At 39.0% G+C, this 19,585-nt stretch overlaps 2 protein-coding genes across 2 annotated transcripts; one reads left to right on the top strand and one right to left on the bottom strand.

The window, feature by feature from the left end:
- Positions 1-2,081: 2,081 nt before the first annotated feature.
- LOC118811322 (prolactin-like) lies at positions 2,082-4,112 on the top strand. The gene is made up of 5 exons (XM_036575481.1): positions 2,082-2,103; positions 2,185-2,357; positions 2,589-2,690; positions 2,879-3,058; positions 3,921-4,112. The coding sequence occupies exons 1-5, from the start codon at positions 2,082-2,084 to the stop codon at positions 4,110-4,112; spliced, it is 669 nt and encodes a 222-aa protein (XP_036431374.1).
- Positions 4,113-5,603: 1,491 nt separating this feature from the next.
- Positions 5,604-16,383, bottom strand: dbx2 (developing brain homeobox 2). Its single transcript, XM_036577835.1, has 4 exons — positions 15,984-16,383; positions 13,489-13,581; positions 9,518-9,702; positions 5,604-5,843 (listed from the first exon to the last, which is right to left on the bottom strand). The coding sequence occupies exons 1-4, from the start codon at positions 16,090-16,092 to the stop codon at positions 5,604-5,606; spliced, it is 627 nt and encodes a 208-aa protein (XP_036433728.1). The 5' UTR covers positions 16,093-16,383.
- Between the last annotated feature and the right edge of the window lie 3,202 nt (positions 16,384-19,585).

The raw sequence follows: 19,585 nt of genomic DNA, 5'->3' as shown, positions 1-19,585 counted from the left end.
TGTAAAGATTCAGGGTTTAATGTAGGCATGTAACCTGTCTTTATTTCAACACAAAGATCACATTTAAATGCTTTGTCATTGTAGTATCAGGTCTTCTTGTTACCAGAGCAATATTCTGTGCTGTAGTGTGTGGTTTAAGCTCTGGTGATGCTAGCAACATCTATCTATCTATCTATCTATCTATCTATCTATCTATCTATCTATCTATCTATCTATCTGTCTATCTATCCGTCTGTCTGTCTGTCTGTCTGTCTGTCTGACTGTCTGTCTGTCTGTCTGTCTGTCTAACAGCAAGGTGCGCACTTTAAGCCTGCACTGCATTTTTCACTGTGCAGAACCTAAACTAAACAGACCAGACAGATAGATAGATAGATAGATAGATAGATAGATAGATAGATGTTGTGCTGTGTAATAGCTCATTCACACATACAAAGGACAGATGAGAAGTATATTTTGGTATTTTGTGTTTTGGGTGAAACATCTTCCACATTATGCCTTACATTTACATAATAATCCACATGTTACAGGATATTGTTTCTTCATGCTCACTGAATAAAAGTAAAGCACAGGAATGTTGACCCTGTAGCAGAAACATCCTCTCTGTGTGCCCTCATGAAAACACAAACATTAAACATCAAAGGAGAGTGACCGAGGTTGTATCCGGTTTGGAACTGCCCTCAGGCTTGTGTAGCAGTCGTGCAATCTGTAAGCAAGAAGGAGGATGATGTGTGTGTGTGTGTGTGTTTATGTGTGTCTGTGTGTGTGTGTGTGTCCATGCTGCAGCGATACACACTGACGTCAGAGGCATGTATATTAAAGTATGCTTTTCTAGGAATTACTGCAGTAGTAGCGAGAGATGATGCTCTTTATTACATCTGACGACTTTCAGGACTGAATTGTGTCATGGAGCTGTGAGCTGAACAATATATATTTTCCAGCCATAGTTCCATCATTATAAACTACAAAATTATAAAATAACTGAAAATGAAGAAAAAACGTCAGTGCTTAATCAGTCAGTAGTTTGAAGTTCTGGTAGACAGCTCTAGGAATGTACTTATATTAGATTCTTAGATTCTTTAACTATTTTAAAGTGATAGTTTGGTGAAAAATCAAATTTACACAATTCCTCCTTACTACAAATGTAATCAGTCTGCCAAGACATATTTGGTGACTGAAGGTTGCTTCTTTATTTTTAAACTGGAGCTACTAGGCCAATGTAGCTAACAAGTTATTAAAGCTTATAGCTCACCAATTAGCGTTTCACATTGCCCCCCCACAAAAAAAAAAACCTCTATACATAAAGGGCTAGGAAGCACACATCTGACTCAAACAAGAAAGACTTCCTACAGGCTGAGAGTGATGCTGTGCACAGTTGAGGAAAGAAAATGAAAACAAGGAAATGTCCACTCAATGTTCTTTTTAACTGTAGCAAAGCATTTATTTCTTCCTTCTATTAAAACTATTATTATTACTCTGTTATTGTCCTCCTGTGATATGAGGCTAATGATGGCCTCAAGCCCTGAAGCCAGCACTGAATTGGACAATAGACAATACATCTCCTCAACCGGAAAAGTAAACAAGGCTCTTTGTCATAGTGCACTGTCAGAGGGCAATATGACCTTAGGTTTCCACCCCGACCTCTATCCCAAACCCCTCCCAATGATTGCTTATATAGCAATGCAAAATGGCATCAAATCTATTTGACTCCTCCTTCAGAACTTTTTACACTGGGGCAGATTTTTGGAACTCAACAGTTTGCATTAACAGTGTGCTGAAAGCAGGTGGTCTCACTCCTTGAGACTTTTGCCACTCTATCTGCTCCTCTGGCTTATTACTGTCCCATCAAACCTCCCTCTGAATGACAGACATGTTAGTTCAGCCTGGCTGCCTGCTCTGTGCTCTGGGGTTCAAGGATAATGATGATGCTGATGAAACTCTGGCAAAGGGATGACGAACTCCAACACGCATATTCAGTCCAGCCCAGCCACCCCATGCATAAAGCCTGCTGTTATAAGAGACTTCAGAAAGAGTTCCATCTGGGCTTCAGCTGACACTAGTGCAGACCTCAGCGAGTAAGGAGGATGCTGGACATGTCAAAGACAGGTAGGCAAAACATTTTATAGAAATGCATGTGATTTCCACTTGTAACATGTCCTGCGATGTTGAAATGTTTTCTGTTGACAGTGTCCTTGCTGCTCGTGCTGTGTGTGAGCGGAGCTGAGAGGATGGCATCTGCACCCATCTGTGCTCATGAGCATCCTGAATGTCAGACTGTATCTCTGGCAGACCTTTTTAACCGAGTCGTTCAGCACTCCGCACGCTTGCACGGACTGTCCAGTGATCTGCATTCTGAGTTTGTAAGTGTCTTTCTTTATCCTCGCTTTCCTCAGTCTCTGTTTGTTCTCTTTCCCTGTCACGTCAGTTTAAAAGCAGAAGTATGAATGAACACCGATACGTCTAATGGAGCAGATTACTACTGACACTGTATTGTCTAACTGCAGACTTTTGTAAGCTGTATGATTGTAAATGTCTTCTCACTGATTTTCTTATAAATCTCATTCCATCTAATGCGCCTATGCTTTGAAAAGGAGCAGTACTTCATTCCCAGCAAAAACCAAATAGGGACCAGAAAGTGCCACACGTCTTATATAGTGACTCCAAATGGGAAGGAACATGCACAGAAGCTGGCAGTGAGTATGTCCTTTCACTTTTGTGTTTTTTCTCTTTATATTATTTAAAAAGTTAACTTCTTTAAGAGCTGATTATGCTGCATCTGAAATAGCAGTGAAGATCAGTGGTGAATTTCCCATCTGCACCAGAATAAAATGAAAAGTAGAAGTAGTCTTCTGCCAGTGGGCATATCCTTGTGTGTGTGCAGGGAGAGGAGTTGACCGAGGTGATTCTGAAGCTGTTGATGGCGTGGGGAGAACCTCTGGCTCAGTTCCATCAAAGCATGACCCAGCAACAAGACTACAACATTTACAGCAGCAACAAAGCGCTGGAAATGAGTGACATGGTGCATGAGCTGAAGAACGGAGTACAGAAAGTGGCAGAGAAGGTGTGGAAGAGCTGTGTGTCTGTGTAAAATACATCTGCTTTTGACAAATGCTTTTTTAAACCAGCAGCCTCTACCCTGAAAAAGATGTTTTAGCCTTTTTAAAAGCATATGCTTTTAAAAGGGCAAAAACATTTTTTTCTCGTCACTAGGTTTAAGCTCAGAAGATTCTTATTTTATGTAGTTACATTCTGCATATGTATATATGTCCGAAAGTATCCAGACACCTCTTCTAATTAGTGAATTCAGCTACTTTAAGGTGCTCCATTGCTGACACAGGTGTTCTATTGCGCACACACAGCTTGTATAATCTCCTTAGAAAAGCATTGCCAGTAGAATGAGACATGGTGGAGCAGCTGTACATAAGTCTAAGGTCACCATGCTCAAAGCCAAACATGATGGTGATGGAGCTCCTTCCAATACCTTTGGGATGAATTAGAGTGGAGTTTGTGATCCAAAAATTTTCAGTCAAAATGGCCATTAAGTACAAGTTATTCGTTTTTTTTCTATTTCTGAGAAGATATAATAGATTAGAGAGAGGAGAAAATCAAGATCAACTCAAGAAGCCGTTACTGAATGTGTTTAGGATTATTTGGATCATGAGAAGCAGAAAATGCAACCAACTTCTTAGACTGAACTGTGGAGATGTGCAAAATTATCCCTGCAGATTTCTTTGATCATCCCACTGTATAAAACCAAATGTATGTGTACGAGTGTGCATGTCAGTCTGTTCTGTGTGTGCACACAAGTCAGGTCAACCATTTGTAATGCTCTGAGAAGTAATACTATATATATATATATAATTTCTCTTTCTTGCTCTCTCTCTCTTTATCTTTCTGTTTATCTCTTTCTTGCTCTCTCTCAGATGCAGTTATTGGGTATACTCAGTAACTTCTTGAACTGGGAGGACTCCTTGGAGTCTCTGGATGCTGATAGCAGTTCAGTTTTCTCTGTGGATAATCTCAACCTTCTCCACTGCTTCCGCAGAGACTCTGATAAAATCTGGAGTTACCTGAAGATCCTCAAGTGCAGGATCCTGCCTGAGAATGGATGTTAACACTGAGCACACCTTACAGCCAAATACAGCCAAAGTTTACATGTAGGCCAAAGTTTTAAGTGAGTTCTCAATGGTAAAAAAGGAGCAGTATGTGTTAAAATGAACACTAATTGTAAACGATAAAGCATTTTCCTCCGTACGGTTCTGTGTTTCAGAGTGAAACACAATAGCAGACAGGGCCTCTGAGCTAGCTGAATGTTAACACTCAATGACAAGGTTTGGTGGTGGGAGGAGAGATGAAACATGATATTATTGGTTATTATTATCTTTTCCCACCTGCTGGTGCAAGGTGATGTAATCAAAAATCAGAAGTCGTTTTAGAAATATGTGAAAAACATCACATTTTACTGTAAGCTTATTGGAAAAAGTTTGTCTTTTAAATAATACATGGTGGATTGTGCGTAATATAACCATGAGTATGAACTAAGATGGTAAAAAGGTCAGTTTACAGATTTAAGGTTGACTTTAAGAAGTAAAATCTAGAAGGTTACATTAGAAGAACACTAAAACAATGGATTTAAGACCAGGTTGGTGTTTAGTTCTATAACTGTTGAGACCACACGTGAGAACCTGGCTGATATGTGCAATGGCAAACTGAAGATGGTGCTAAGCCCTAAACAGTAGCTTAATTTGTAGTCTGTTTGAGAGTCAGTATATTATGTTAAAATGATATATAAATAAATTGCTGCTGTTGGAAGAAAACCCTGTACCTCTATTTTTGTTGTTTTTCAGTTTTTGACATAATTTGAAAATGCATGTTACCCTTGTGTAAATTTCATGGTGCATGGACCAAAAGAAATGACCCAAAATTACTCTGGTTCCATTTAGTTACATTAAAAGTAAAGTGTGTTTTTTCCTTCTCCCGTAAAGTTGCCATTTTGGAGATACGAGGTTTTGATCCGACAGCAGCGATATGTGTGTTTTTTGTATGTTAAATCACTTTTTTGTTGTTCTTGCATGCACAAAGAGCTGAACATTCATGTAAGAAAAGAAAGCAAAAATCCTGTCATTTCAATGTCTTTTTTTATCTTTCATGTCAGCGATCATTAAACATTATATACAAGTGACATTACATCAACATCATGAGAGATTACACGTAAAAGCATATGTAATTCACAATGTTCCATTGTTATTGCTCACTACTGTAAGGTACTCTGTGTTCTGTGCCATGAGATAGTCCTACAAAAGTGGTACATCCGTGTGATCATATTAGCATTTTTACTGTTCACAAATAATTGTCAGAGTTTCATTTCTGTATTTGTCAGTTACAGCACAGTTAGTACAGTGAATTAAAGTGTGAGTAAACTCAATAAAAGCATACGGTCCTATACAACAGGCCACAGAAAAAAAGAAAACAGTAACGAAGTCTGCTTTGGCTGTCTGTGAAGACATATTTACAGGTTTGAGTTGCTGCACAGCTTTTTAATACATGTAGAAACTTTTGTTTCATAAGCTCAGTGAAGCACAGAGACAGAGATGTGCAAACGTCTCTTATCTCTGGACACTGTGAGCGGCCTGGTGCGTACGATCTCTCGAACGTTTGTCAGTCGCTGCTGGGGGGCTGTGATGACTCTGTGGCGCTCGGAGGGCTGTGTCTGTGTGTCCTGTTTCTCCCTCTCCGTCCGAAATGCTCCTGAGCAGCAGCTCCTCCATAGCTGGCCGTGTGCTCAGACTCTCTCTCTCTTTTGAGTTCCTCCACTTCATCCTGCGGTTCTGGAACCAAATCTTCACCTGAAGCAGAATAAGCAGGTCTTTGGATTTACATACAGGATGCAAGTACACTTACTGGCCTCTTTATTAGAAACAACTGCTTTGTAGCTTCACCTTGTTGGTGTACACCAGGGGTGTCAAACTCACCCACTAAAGGGGCCATATTAAAAAGTCTCAACAAATCCGTGGGCCAGAGAAAAAAATGTTTTTATTTCATTTTTAATTAATGTTGTGCTATAACCTAAACTGGCCATTATTTATTCAAAATACACAAAAACTTAAGCAGTAAAATATAAGCACTTGTAGTAGACTTTGAAATATTACATGAATACTTGAAATGTTTAATATTTAAATGTCCTCAGGAGCTTAGCACAGTGACCAACCTATTCACTTGAACTAGACACCTGGTATCTTTTCTTTGCTGCAAGTTCATTAAGACTTGGGCTTTTTTGCTGGTTGAACCGCAGCTGAAATGCAGCTAGGGTGTTTGGTGAAACGACTCATGTGGAATTGCGTAGAATTGAGCCATAACCGCTGTCACATAGACCGTTGTTGGGATGGGACAGTCAGAGCACATTACGTTGCAGTGCATGCTGGGGACTGTAGTGCAGCACATTGTTAAACAAGCCAATATTAATAGAATATTAAAATACTTTGTGATGGGATTGTGTTGTGGGCATGATCTGGCCTTGTGTTTGACACATGGGGTCTAAACTGAGAAAAGGAATTTTAATTTACTTGATTCAAATATTACACATTGCACTGCCAATTGTTTATATACCTATGCATATACAACTATTAACATATGTTGTCATTTACAGTGTGTAGTCACTTTCTGTTCATTCACTGGATGTGATATGCACCACTGCATTGTCAGCTGCATAATATTTACGTGATTTTACTAACTTATTTTTGTACTGCACATTATATTTTATGGTTGTTTTGGTATATTTTATTGTATATCTTTACTTCTTCAATTTATGCATCTGTATAATAGCGTATGACAATACTTTGCTCTTGTTTCACTCTTTTCTGTACTTTGTGCTGCTGTAATAGACGACTTTCCCTCTGGAATTAATAAAGTTATCTGTCTGTCTGTCTGTCTGTCTGTCTGTCTATCTATCTGTCTATCAAATGTATACATCATTTCTACACGAACAAAATATATCACATCAACACAGTTAGTGCTAGAAGTATGTGGACTTGATTCAAAGGCAAAATTTGAATCAAGTAGATTCACTGCATCACTTTTTTCAGTGCACAGTTCAAGACTAAAGCCCAACTGCTGTCATGCACAGTTCGTCTCACTTCATCAGTGGTCAGTTTCCTCTCTCAACCAACAATGACACTAAAAACCCCAGCAAACCCTCTCTTATCAATCATATCATCACAACCATGGACCGTTGTATGCAAAAGTTCAAGCAGGTGAGGTACATGTTTTGTTGATCTGATAATGGTGCACCACCCAAATAATATCTGGTCCAGTGATCAGCAACTGGCCAGTGATGAATGAGGCAGAGTAGGGCTGAATTTGTGTACACCTATATAGTGATTTATAAGGTAGGTGAACAATATACACTTAAATGAAAAAGGCTTTTAATGAAGGTGTGAGAAAAAAACTTCTGCTTCCTTTTGTATTTCTTACGGTTCTCAGAGGTGTAATAAACCGTGCTAATGCTAGAGTGAAAACAACAGTGAAAGCAATTTTGATAGAGGTGCTGTAGTGTCCAACAGCGACACAGCAGTAAGTTGTCTTAAATTCAAGACAAGAAAGTTGCAGTTTTAAATCATTTCATGCCACATTAAACAAGTCAGATTAGATGTCAGACACCTGCAGATTCCAATTACCTTCGCAATGTGCTCTGTCATTTTACTCTGAAAAAATAAGGTGTTTTTAAGCTTGGCTGCAATATGTGCAGCATAAGAGATTTTCATTCATCAAATCAAACAGCAAACCCTTTTAGATCACACATTCCTCCACCTAATTCTGTGGTTCTGGAGCCAATTATTCACCTGCAGCAGGATACTCCCTCTCTTTTTGCACACATATGCATGTACGCACAGTGAGGTACATCATTATTGAGGACAGCTCTATACTATAAAAAAGGACAGAGTAGCATGAGGTCTTTCACACTGATGTGGGGTGAGACAATAAACATACGCACATACTGTACTACTCAAAATTCTTTACAAAAAATGTGTATGCATCTGCTTGAACGTATGTTTTGCATTATGTTATTTAATGTTATTTTATAGATTAGACTTTTAAAACCTTTAAATTTTAGGGATGTCCAGATTCAATCCTAATCAAACCCAATCCAGTTCTGATGCATTGTTTTATGTCTTTTTGCACACTTTATGGCACTGTGACGTAAACAGGCATTATCCACAAACTGTGCGGTGAAGTGTGTTGTAAATGTCTGTAGTGTGAAGCTATTTTTCAGTGAATATGAAAACCTGCTGATATGGACAGTGAGTATATAGCAAACACAATATACATCAACTGTATTTGGGTTAGCTACGTTTTGTGTAAACAGAGGTATGTGAAATGTGGGCACTACTACGTTTTGTGTCTATATTCTGTTGCTCACTGCCACTTGCCTCTGCAACTTGCTACCAGAAGCATGTATATAAAACACCCCAGCCACACTTTTACTCGCCACTGGTTAAAAACAGTACTGTCACAGAAACATTTTACTTTACTGGCTGCTTCCGGTCTTAAATGCGTTGCTCAGAAACAGCAGGTTCAAAAGCAGCAGGCAACTGCTCACACGATATGACTATATGAAATCAGTGTATCACTGACAATATACACTCTTTTAAAACAGATAACCAAAGAGTTCTTTGAATGATACCATAGAAAAACACTTTTGGTGTCCTGGCGAGCCATTATTGTTAATGAGAAGTGAATGTGTTTAAACAGCCTAATCATAATCACATATTTCTTTAGGTCTGTTTCCAATTCAAGGGTACACACACACACACACACACACACACACATAATATATATGTTAATTGGTTATTCTCTCTTATTTAAAACCTGTAACAAGTAGAACCCTTTTTTGGTACAATGTAGAACCCGTTTGTTAAGTGGCTAGTTGATAATCTAGCACAGGGCTGCCCAAACATTTTTTCTTGGGGGCCAAAGGGTCAAAAGGACATACACAAAGGTATATAAATGTATACAAATGTAGGTAGAAATATAAATGTAAACAACATTACGTTATGTAAATATAGTGTCATGTCATGTACATATGTAATTTGTAATGTATTTATTATGTAATTTGTATATTTGTATATTATTGTTTACAATTTCTAAATTATGTGTGTATTATGTAAATTGCTTAATTTTTAAAAGAAAAAATAATGTAATAATTGTATATAGTATAATAATTTGTTCTGTTATTGGGTGTGGGGATGGGGTTAGGATAACTTTCAAATGGGCTAAATAAAACATCCTCAAGGGCCAAATTTGACAGGCCTGGTTACCTAAACAGTGTGACTTTTTGTTACTTATCAAAATATACATATTTTGGTCACTGCATACTTCCATGTGTTATCTCATAGTTTTGATTTTTTTTCATTGTTATACCAAACCAGGAATTATTATTTGTTTTTTATTGTTGATGTACGCACACTGTTCTATGTAAGTGTGATTATTAGTGAGGTAAAGGCAGCCTGTGTGTGTGTGTTACCTGTGTTTCTTTCAGACAGAGTTGCGTGGCCAGTCTGCTGCGGTCAGTTTTGCTGATGTATTTCTGTCTGCGGAACGTTCTCTCCAGCTCTTTCCTCTGCTGCTCTGAGAACACCGCTCTCCTCAGGATTCCTCTGTGGGGTTTAGGGCTCGATCCTGCACTCCAGACTGCACAACCTGAACCCTCTGAGACAGAGAGAGAGAGAGAAAGAGAGAGAGAGAGAGAGAGGACAGAGTAAAAGGTATGTGTGTCTGTTGAACTTCAGATAAACCCTGAGAGTTAAAGTTCCACAGTTTGGGTCATCCAGTGTGTAAACCCATATTAAACACATACAGCAGTCAGAGGACTTAAGAGGACTTTTAATGGGCCTGTGCTCAGGGGGCCGTCTAGTTTTGGGCCTCTTTCGTGTCAGGCTCTGACACACAATGACAACTGGTGAATATGTGTGTGTGTCTGGAGCAAAGTGTTCCAAAATGTTCTGTGCATCTGAACACCGTCCAGATGGTCTCTTATCTCATGTAGTGTCACAGCATTCTGACCCCGGAGCATAGCCTGTTCTGTTCTGTGACTGACTGTCAAACAGGTAGAGAGGGAGAGAGAGAGGGGGGAGGGGGGACAGACAGTCAAAGACATATCAGATCCATAAATGCTTTGATGTCAACAAAGGCATGGACAAAGCATTGGAATTTAAATTAAATAATAATTATGTGCTCAAAGTGCAGCCTTTCAAAATTATTTTACATTCAAATTAGGTGAATGTTGTAGGAATTACAATCATTTTAAATACATACCCCCCACCTCCCATTTCAGGAGCTCAAAAGTAATTAGACTGTGGGCTGCTCGGCTGTTCCACGGACAGGCGTGTGTTATAATTTCTCTAAGCGGAGAAATAAGTAAGCAGATAAAAGGAATGTGTATGGAGATGGAGGTATGTGAGACAGATTATATATTTTGTTCTCTGTTTTATTCTCTTTTTCTTCTCCAGTATTACTATCTCTCATTAATATTAAGCATTTCTTGACAGTTGTTCATTTCTGCCATTAAAGACAATTGAATGGCGTTGGCCTTATACAGCTGAATGATTCTATATCTGATCTCCTCAGAAATATCTCCTAAAAAATTAATCATTTGTACGTAACAACCATTTCGATCGGAAAGAAAATCTGACAAATACATATTTATCTGCAACTCTCATAGAGACAGAGAGAGAAAAAGGGAGAGAGCAAGATGAGGAGAAAGAGAGAGGGAGAGAGAGAGAGCAAAATTGAGAGAGAAAGGGAAGAGAGAGAGAGAGAGCAAGATGGAGAGAGAAAAAGAGGAGGGAAGGAGCAAGATGGGGAGAGAGAGAGAGAACAAGTTTGAAATATAAAAGAGAGGAGAGAAAGAGCGAGGGAGAGAGCAAGAAGGGGGTAGAGAGAGAACAAGATGGAGAGAGAAAAAGAGGAGAGAGAGAGAGCAAGGGAGAGAGCAAGATGGGGAAACAGAGAGGAGAGAGAGAGAGCAAATGGAGAGAGAAACAGAGGAGAGAGCGAGAGAGAGAGAAAGGGAGAGAGCAAGATGGAGAGAGACAGAATGAAAGAGAGACAGAGATAGAGACAAATAGTGACAGAGATGGAGAGAGTCAGACTGAAAGAGAAACATGGAGAGAGAGAGGGAGAGAGAGAGAGAGAGAGAGAGAGACAGAGAGGGAGAGAGAGAGAGGGAGAGAGAGAGAGAGAGAGAGAGAGAGAGAGACTGCGAGTGATAGAGAAATAGAGGGCCTGTAAGCAGCAATCCCACGCTTTTTCAATCACAGGTGCAGGCCTGACAAAAAAGTCAAGCAGCACAATTTCCCCCAGTCTATTCAACAATACGTCCTTAATCTGTCCAACAAATCGCTGCGCTGACCACCTTCGAAGCAGTGAGTAAGACTGTTAGTCACGCTCCCTAGTCCATCATTCTGGATCAATAGTTTCCACTTAAACGCCCTATTAGTGGGTCAACTCACGAGCAGGCTACTTATTCCCTCTCGCTCCTTTGTGCCCTCAAAATCTCCCTTTTAGCTCAACAAAAGACCCCCTCTCCATTCCTCCGCTGTCCCTTCAGCAACCAGCCATCCCTCACTCCATCCTTTCACCCGCAGGTACACAGTCTCTCTCTCTATGGGAAGATGAGCTCCAATAAGTCTATAAAAGTCATCACCATTGAGCGCATTATTCCTCCTCAGCAAAGGGGGCCCGAAATGGACAGAGACCAGCACGTGAGGGACAGGAGAAAAGAGGAGGCGGTTTTTCAGGGCCCAGCTTTTTATCGCCCACAACAAAAAGGCCGGAGAAGCGACCCCTCCCTCTCTCTGCATAGGAATGTAGGTTTGCAGGCCTTCATTGTGTGGAGAGAAGTCGCCCTTTTCTTACTGATCTCACAGCAGTCCTGTGGGCTTTCTCAGAACGGCTGAGGTCAGAGTGTGGGAACAACACACTGGTCCCAGATCAGGGTAGAAAAGCCACTACTCCTTCAAGCCGAGTTCATTGCTGTGGTGAAAAATGGCAGTGGGGTCGCGTGTGTGCGGCCTGGCTGAAAGAGCCGATTGGTCACGGGGCAAAGCGGCATTGTGTGTGTGAGGGGCGCTGTGGGAAAGTGTCAAGCAGCTAAAAAGTTTTCAGAGGATTTTTTTCAAGGCGGGAGGATGGCAGAGAGGTGGTGAGTCTACGTCACAGGACTTTCATATCAGGTGTCATCAGCATAAGACTTGAGTAAACTGAAAATGTTGGACAATTATTTTTCTTTTTTTTAGACTTCTTAAACAACATGGATATTACTAAACTGCATACGTTGCATACCATTGCATTGCAGTATACACACAGTTCTGTGCAAAAAAGTCAAAAACAACAATTCATTTATTTAATTTCCTGACAAACGGCTGAGTACAAGATAATCATTTTTTAGTGACAGGAAAAAAGCAGAAAACATATGTTTCACAGAAAATACCCAGAAGCCTCAGCAACTAAATATAAGGCCCATTTTTGCCTTTACTTTACACACCTTCAAAATTCTGTCTTAGAAGTTGGTTGGAGAGTTGTAATGTAACTGTATGCATTGGTTGCATCAGTGATGTTGAGCTCTGGACTCAGGGGGGTCGGTTCACTGTTCACCAGCAGCTTCTTTGTTTGGTTTGCAATTTTTCTTCTTTTTTGTCTGTTTCCTTTTCTCAGTAACGGCTTCTTGACAGCCACATATCCTTTCAGACTCATAGTGTTGAGTTGTCTTCTCATAGTGTAAAGATGGACAGAAATAGTTGTGGATTTTTTCAGAACTGAAGTAAGAGTAGAGCTTGATTTTCTCCTCTCCTTTTTTCCTTTTCCTTATACGAGTGGATTATCTTATATCTAAACTCTTTGTACGTAATGGCTGTTTCGACTAGAAACAAAATTTGCACAGTGCTGCACAAATACATATTTATCTGCGACTCTCATACTTAAACAGTCAATCCTGTTACCGTATTTGAACTTAAGGGATCTTAAGGGAACGACACACACACTGCTGCCAGTTCAGAAACAGAGAGCAGGAATACAAAGCAGGCTGGCTGGAGCTCACTGAACACAGAGGGTGAAAGAATGGGTTTGGCCATTATGGTGCACTTAATATCAATTCTAACCTACTCTGGCAGAAAACAGGAGGTGTGGTTTTATTGTGCTCTCACTCTCTCTCTCTCTCTCTCTCTCTCTCTCTCTCGCTCTCTCTCTCTCGCTCTCTCCCTCTCTCTTGCAGAGTGCATATGTGTGTGTGTGTGTGTGTGTGTGTGTGTGTGTGTGTGGCTACATGGTAATAAAAGCATCCCTCTACTAAATAGGCATGATTGATGAATAGCTGTGCAGTGGTGTGCATATTAGAGAAGAATTAGCGATTAGCTGTTGAATCACTGACTGTGTGTGTGTGTATGTGTGTGTGTGTGTGTGTGTGTATGTGGGTGTTGGTGTGTGTAATAGACTCACTGGAGCTGGAGAGGAGAGGAGGAGAGCAGGTCAGTGGTGTGGAGCCGCCGCAGCAGGGGTGAATGAGAGGAGACGCGCACAGCATCATCACTGCTATGCACACAAAAACACACACTCATCATCACTCAACAGCACACACTATCCAATTAACACGCCACTTTTGGGCTTTGTAATGAAGTCCTTTTGATTTATACATGTTAGGCAAAAGTTTGGGTGACATGTTTCATTGTTTTTCTAAGTGAAAATAAGTGAACACATCCTCTACAGAGAACACACTTCTGCTCAGTTTAATACACAAACACTGTTTATTCACTGAATTTAACATGCTGGGAAATATAAAATATAAATATAAAACATAAAATGTGGTCTCTGCAAATGTTACAGCACATTTTATATTGTATGTTTTTTCTAACATGTTAAACTCCTCTAATAAATGGATATGGATATTGTGCACGTTTAAGTGTGCTCTCTGTAGAGGATGTGTAACTTATTTTCACTTAGAAAAACAACAAAACATGTCATTTGACTAGGGGTGTTCAAACTTTTGCATACAACTGTAATTACAGTTGTTTGGACAGAAGCAGTGGTATAAAGTAGTATTATGCGAAAGGCAGCCAAGAAAATTGTTCAAATTTATCTTGAGCAGTAAGTGTGTTTTTTGTCTGTAAAACAATACATAAGATAATAAAACATACAGACATTAACACAATAAAATATAACAAGTTTTTCGTTTTTAAAACACATTATTAATATGTTGTTTAGTAGACTAGAATTAGAAGAAAACAGGTTTGGTTCCTGAGTTCTCAGTGCACTGCAGCATGGATTGATTAAATTCCATCAGCAGCAGCACCTAATTTAATTTGAAGGCCTGATGAGCTGAAGCAGGCATTGGATGGTAACTGTAAATACTGGACTTCCTCGAGGAGAGATGTGGAAATGGTTAAGCTAATGCAATAAAAAGGCAACACTTACCAGAAAAATGCCAGAAAAATTACAATGTATTGTTTTGTTTATGTGTATTTATTCACATTTTAGTTCTTTTACTGTCCAGGTAAACAGCCCTACATTTTGTTTCCTCAGATGGAGTGAAACGTTTGGACAGCACTGTGTTGTAAGTTGCATGTCTCTGCCACACTCTCTTTAACCTCTTAAATTGTTAGGACCTGCCAGAAGATCCCAGCTTCTATTCCTTCCTAATTTTAAAAAACACAAGTTTATGTACTCAATGGAATTAATCAAAAAAACATGGAGCATTTGTATACACAAGGTTGGTATATTATCAGAAACTTCATCAAAACTTTAAAATATCAGTTTGAATTTGTCACACTGAATGATATATTTGAATGAGGAAAACTGCTTACCTAAAATATAAAGGACATTAGAGTAGGTCCTGCTGATTAAAAAACATAATCATAGATCTCAGACTGTTGATCAGTCTATTGCTTGTACATTGTTTTTTTTGTGTGGGTTTTTTTTATTAAAATTATCATTAACTTTTAGGTGCCATACTGTATGACAGTGGACTTTACTATTCAGATTGCATAGAGTAAAGGCTTTAGTTATCTATCATCTTAGAGGGACCATCTAGTCCTTAAGCCCAATACATTTTTTAATGTGTAAATTGGACCAGCAGAACAGAGTTTCTAAAATATCCAGAATGTTACATACTTTCATAACATTTTACATTTTTGTTAAAAAAAAACTTAAATATGTAAATTCAGGACTTATGGCAGTTATAATATGTATAGTTATATATAGTTACACTTTTAGATGTCATCACTGTCAGAACAAAACCTCGTTTTTTTTTGTTTTTTTTTACAGAATTTAAAAATGCCAGCTCCGTTTTACATTGTTAAAATTTCATGATAGAAATGCTCCAAAATCATTTGGGAAAAAATCTTATTCCATTAACCTCCATTCATAGTTACAAATGTTCTTCCTTCTTCTGTAAAATTACAATTTGCTGTGACAGTAATGACTTTTTAATACTTTCTGTGAGGTCAGACAGAATTATCAAAAGAATAATATATTATATTTAACACATAGCATCTGAAATGGATTTATTTGATGTAGACAGCAAATCTACCAAGTCTCTACACTCTACAAAAAATAACTGGATTTTTATAACAGTTACATCACTGAGCTCAACTTTCCAGATATCAAATAATTTTGGAAAAAAGCAAAAGTCAAAAAATATACTGACTTTTTTTTACCCAATTGTTTTAAAAATGAGAAAAACGTGAGGTCCTTGGTTTAATGTATGCGACAGATCTGTAACCATCTTTAAGCTGATGATTCAAGATTAAGCTAAAGATACACACTTAGTCGCTTAGAACAGTGTGATCACTGACTAATAATAATGTTAATACTGCAGTCACTACTGTCACTTTTCCAGCAGCTGCACTGATGTTAGGCCAAATTTATCCCACACTTCATTCACAGTTCTCAAGCATTCAGAACAACTGCACTGAAATGAACTAAGTATGCGGTCTTACCTGAATGTGGTTTGAGTCTCTCTCTCTCTGTCTCTTGTAGATGACTCTGCTGAGCTCCATATGAGGGTCCCCATGTGCCCTTCAGAGCCAGACCCATCGGCCGACACATCAACCCGGGATAGCACCTTTCTCTGAGCAGCGTCAGGTATGATCTGAGGAGCAGGTGATTTATTGCCAGGACGCAACAGATTATCAATAAGAAAACTCTTCCCAGAATTGCCAAAGCCGGGATGCCTTGACGGAGATTCAGCCATCATTCTCTGATCCTCCTTTCCTCATGAATTCACTCCCTCTGAGGCAGACCCGCAGCGCTTTGCGAAGTTTTTCCAAGCTACTAACATTTTCCTGAAAGAGCGACAGGGTAAACTTCATTAAAAAGCAGAAAGAAAACAATAACTCCTTTCCCTCTTTTGCCCACGGGCACCCGAAGCCTGGCCCTGATTGGTTGAGCTACTGCAGAGTGATTGTGAAAGGAGATAAGAGTAGGGCCTTTCTGCTGGACAGAAGGTGGGACCACTTCATTCATTATGTCAAAGCGGCCATTAAATGATAGACATTGGAGACAATGGACTCCTGACCAAAGTTTAACTTGCACACCAAACAGAGTCCAGGAGCAGTAAATAGTTGTGTCTTTTTCAGAGGCACCTATTGAAAAACCCATCAAGAGTCAGCCTATAAAACTATCTGCCTCTCAGTCTATCACAGCTTATCATGAACACCTCTATTGTCACTGGCTTTATGATTATGGACAGCATGGATTTATGTGCTTTTATGGAAGAAGGTTCAAATGACTGCATATTTTGACAAATAAGTAAGTGATTTATGAGCCAACACTGGATTCTATATTAGATAGTCTACTGGAACATACTAGCATTTATTGGTTGTTAGAGACGGCAGCAATCTGCGGGCAAAATGCTGGAGCTGATATTGGAGCAAAAAAATAAATAAATAAATGTGAATTAATACTGTAACAAATCTATCCTGAAATAGCACTCACATTGTGTGACATCATGTGTTTCAATAGTTTTGGCATGATAGCCTATTTTTAGATGCTTTTCTGGGAGACTTCCACCAATTTTTCAAAATTTCTGCATGATTCAGTGGTTGAGATGTAAACAAAGTCATTCAGAGTGGTTTGATGTGAAATGGTTAACTGTAGAGAAACTTTTTTACAGTGGTGGTGAAAGGAACCAGGGGTTTCTGTATCTACAATGCAAATAGAGCCATTTAATTTACTATCCAAAACCACCAGTGAACCTACATGTGTCTTCTGAGTTTAAAATGTAATGTTGGTATTAAAAAGTAGTGATAAATCTGAAAAAAAAAAAAAACAACTTGTGGGGTTTTTTTTTATTTTGCATTTTCTTTTGCCTTATAACATCCCGTATGTAACTCTTCACCATGAAACAATTTGAAGAAAAAAATAGACTTTAGCCCAAAAGTTGGTCTCCAAACTATTGTAAGACAGTGTCTCAGTCATCAGGCAGCATTTTCATAATTAGTTTAGGTAATAAGTTTCTGTGAGGGAGCTTTTAAAGGCATTAAACTTTTCAGATGTCTGGTTCCTATCACCACCACTGTGAACAATTCTGACTTTGTAAGTTTCTCTAGAATAAAGCATTTCACACCAAATCACACTGAATGGCTTTGTTTATGTCTAAATGATTTAATTACACTGAAATTTTGAACAGTCAGTGGAATTACCCTTTCAGTAAATTATTTTAATGAAAAATAGCTCATTTTAAAGATTGGTACCTTTTAAAAGAAAAATATGGAATCTGTATGAGCCAATACTCAAACTTTGAAAATTTTTATCAGAAAAGAAAGCTAGCATTACAGTATCTCTACCAAGACTCTTCAAACTTCATCAGTATCACTTTCACATGTGAAAGTTTATTCCAGTTTAGTCCACTGTGTGCATCACAGCACGGCTAGCAGGAGAATTCATCAGCATGACAGCTTATCTCTTTCTCCTTTTATTCGCTGTCAGCCTCCGCTCAGCACTCACAGCTATGACGTCAAGCGTCAAAGTGTTCCAAATGTTGGAGTGAGTCCAGTTTGAGTGATATACTGACAAACTGTCAGATGAAATTTTCAAAAGTACAGCTGACACAAAAAGTTCATTTAAGCTGCAACTAAGGCCTGTTTGACAGACTGCACTGTGAAATAGCACATTATTCATTCGGTCATTCAGTTACTACTAAAATGTCACACTGTAAAAATTGGTGTTTCAACTTTAAAAAGGTAGTTACTGGGCTGCCTTAAAATCTTGAGTAATTTGAACTTTAAATAATAAGTTGACAGATAAAACAGATTCTTGTTCTGTTAACTTACTATTAGTGCAATTATTTCAAAATGTTGAGGCAGAACAGTAACAATCGTAGTCAAAACACCACATTGTTAGCAGTGCAGAATGATTTCCAGTTATCTGATTTGACAGTTAGCTGAAATATTGTGCTTAAGTGAGGTCACTTGCTCGTTTTCCAGTGTTTCCACTTTAACCTCTCAGCTGCCTAAATTGTTCTAGGCTTGAACATACAGTTCTAATAAAAAACCTTTAACTGGTATAGAACCTTTGCATTATGTGGTGGAAAAAAGTTCACATTCACGCATCATTTACAAAAACACTTCTTTAAAGATCATGGCATCGCTCCAAATACCCTTTTTTTTGGCACCTTCACTTTCAAAAGTGTACAATAATATAGAATTAAAGTCAAAAGTGCCAAAGTCTCAGATAATCACATACAAACGATGCTGTTACTGGCATTAAGTTTCAATGATAAACTGCAATGAAAAAACAGCAGCGCAGAGCAAATGGCTTTAGCATTACAGTGGTTTGAGTGGGTTCAGTTGACTAGCTTCAGTGAAGTGCAGTCAGTGTGAAACTCTTCTTTAAGCTGGGATCCTTTTGAGCGGGGTCTCCAGCAGGGCCAAAGCGAGCAGAAAGAGCGCTGGCCCGCACTAAACAGGCATGTCCCGGTGCAAGGGGCGCTGGGGGATTCTGTGGGGTAAAACATCACCTCATGCTGGGCATGGTAATCGCCCCAGACAGCCGGGCCCTTTGTGCCTCGGCCACAGAGCCAAAGGGCGCTTGTAATCAAATTTGCAGTTTTATTCCCCCTCGCTGGTGGAGGACCTGCCGTGTGGTGATGAATATGTAATGTGTTTACGGTTAACTACGAGGAGCTGGTTGGATGAGGTGGGCTTTTGTGTGGGGTACCAGGACAGGATTACCTTATGACTGATATGGGGTGAAGGACAGAGCAGTAGATAGAACCCAGTCTGTCTGCATTTCCTGGCTTTTGGCTTTACACTAGACAAACCAGACTGCATACACTCAATGCAAATCAGAGAGAAAGTAAAGTGCACTGAAAAGAATGATGACTGTACTTGTGTCACATGTGTACACTGATTCCACAGGAATAAACTATTACCATTATTATGATAAAGTAATATATCATTGCTATCTAAACAAAATGTCATATCTCCAATATTACAACTTCTCAGGAGGAAAAATGTAGTTTTAATCTAATATATTTATTTTAGACCGTTTCTATCGGTCTATTCCTCATGGAATTGCCACACAATGTAAAGAACAGGTC

Source organism: Colossoma macropomum, unplaced genomic scaffold, assembly GCF_904425465.1.
Source record: "Colossoma macropomum unplaced genomic scaffold, Colossoma_macropomum, whole genome shotgun sequence".
NCBI classification, from domain to species: Eukaryota; Metazoa; Chordata; class Actinopteri; order Characiformes; family Serrasalmidae; genus Colossoma; species Colossoma macropomum.
This window is presented reverse-complemented; position numbering and strand designations above follow the sequence as displayed.

Coding starts and splice junctions, on each gene's coding strand:
- LOC118811322 (XM_036575481.1), top strand. CDS start 2,082: ATGCTGGACATGTCAAAGACAG. Junction 2,104..2,184: donor GCTGGACATGTCAAAGACAG/GTAGGCAAAACA, acceptor TTCTGTTGACAG/TGTCCTTGCTGCTCGTGCTG. Junction 2,358..2,588: donor GTGATCTGCATTCTGAGTTT/GTAAGTGTCTTT, acceptor TGCTTTGAAAAG/GAGCAGTACTTCATTCCCAG.
- dbx2 (XM_036577835.1), bottom strand. CDS start 16,092: ATGTGTCGGCCGATGGGTCTGGCTCTGAAGGGCACATGGGGACCCTCA. Junction 13,582..15,983: donor GAGACTCAAACCACATTCAG/GTAAGACCGCAT, acceptor TTGTGTGCATAG/CAGTGATGATGCTGTGCGCG. Junction 5,844..9,517: donor TCTGTCTGAAAGAAACACAG/GTAACACACACA, acceptor ATTCTGCTTCAG/GTGAAGATTTGGTTCCAGAA.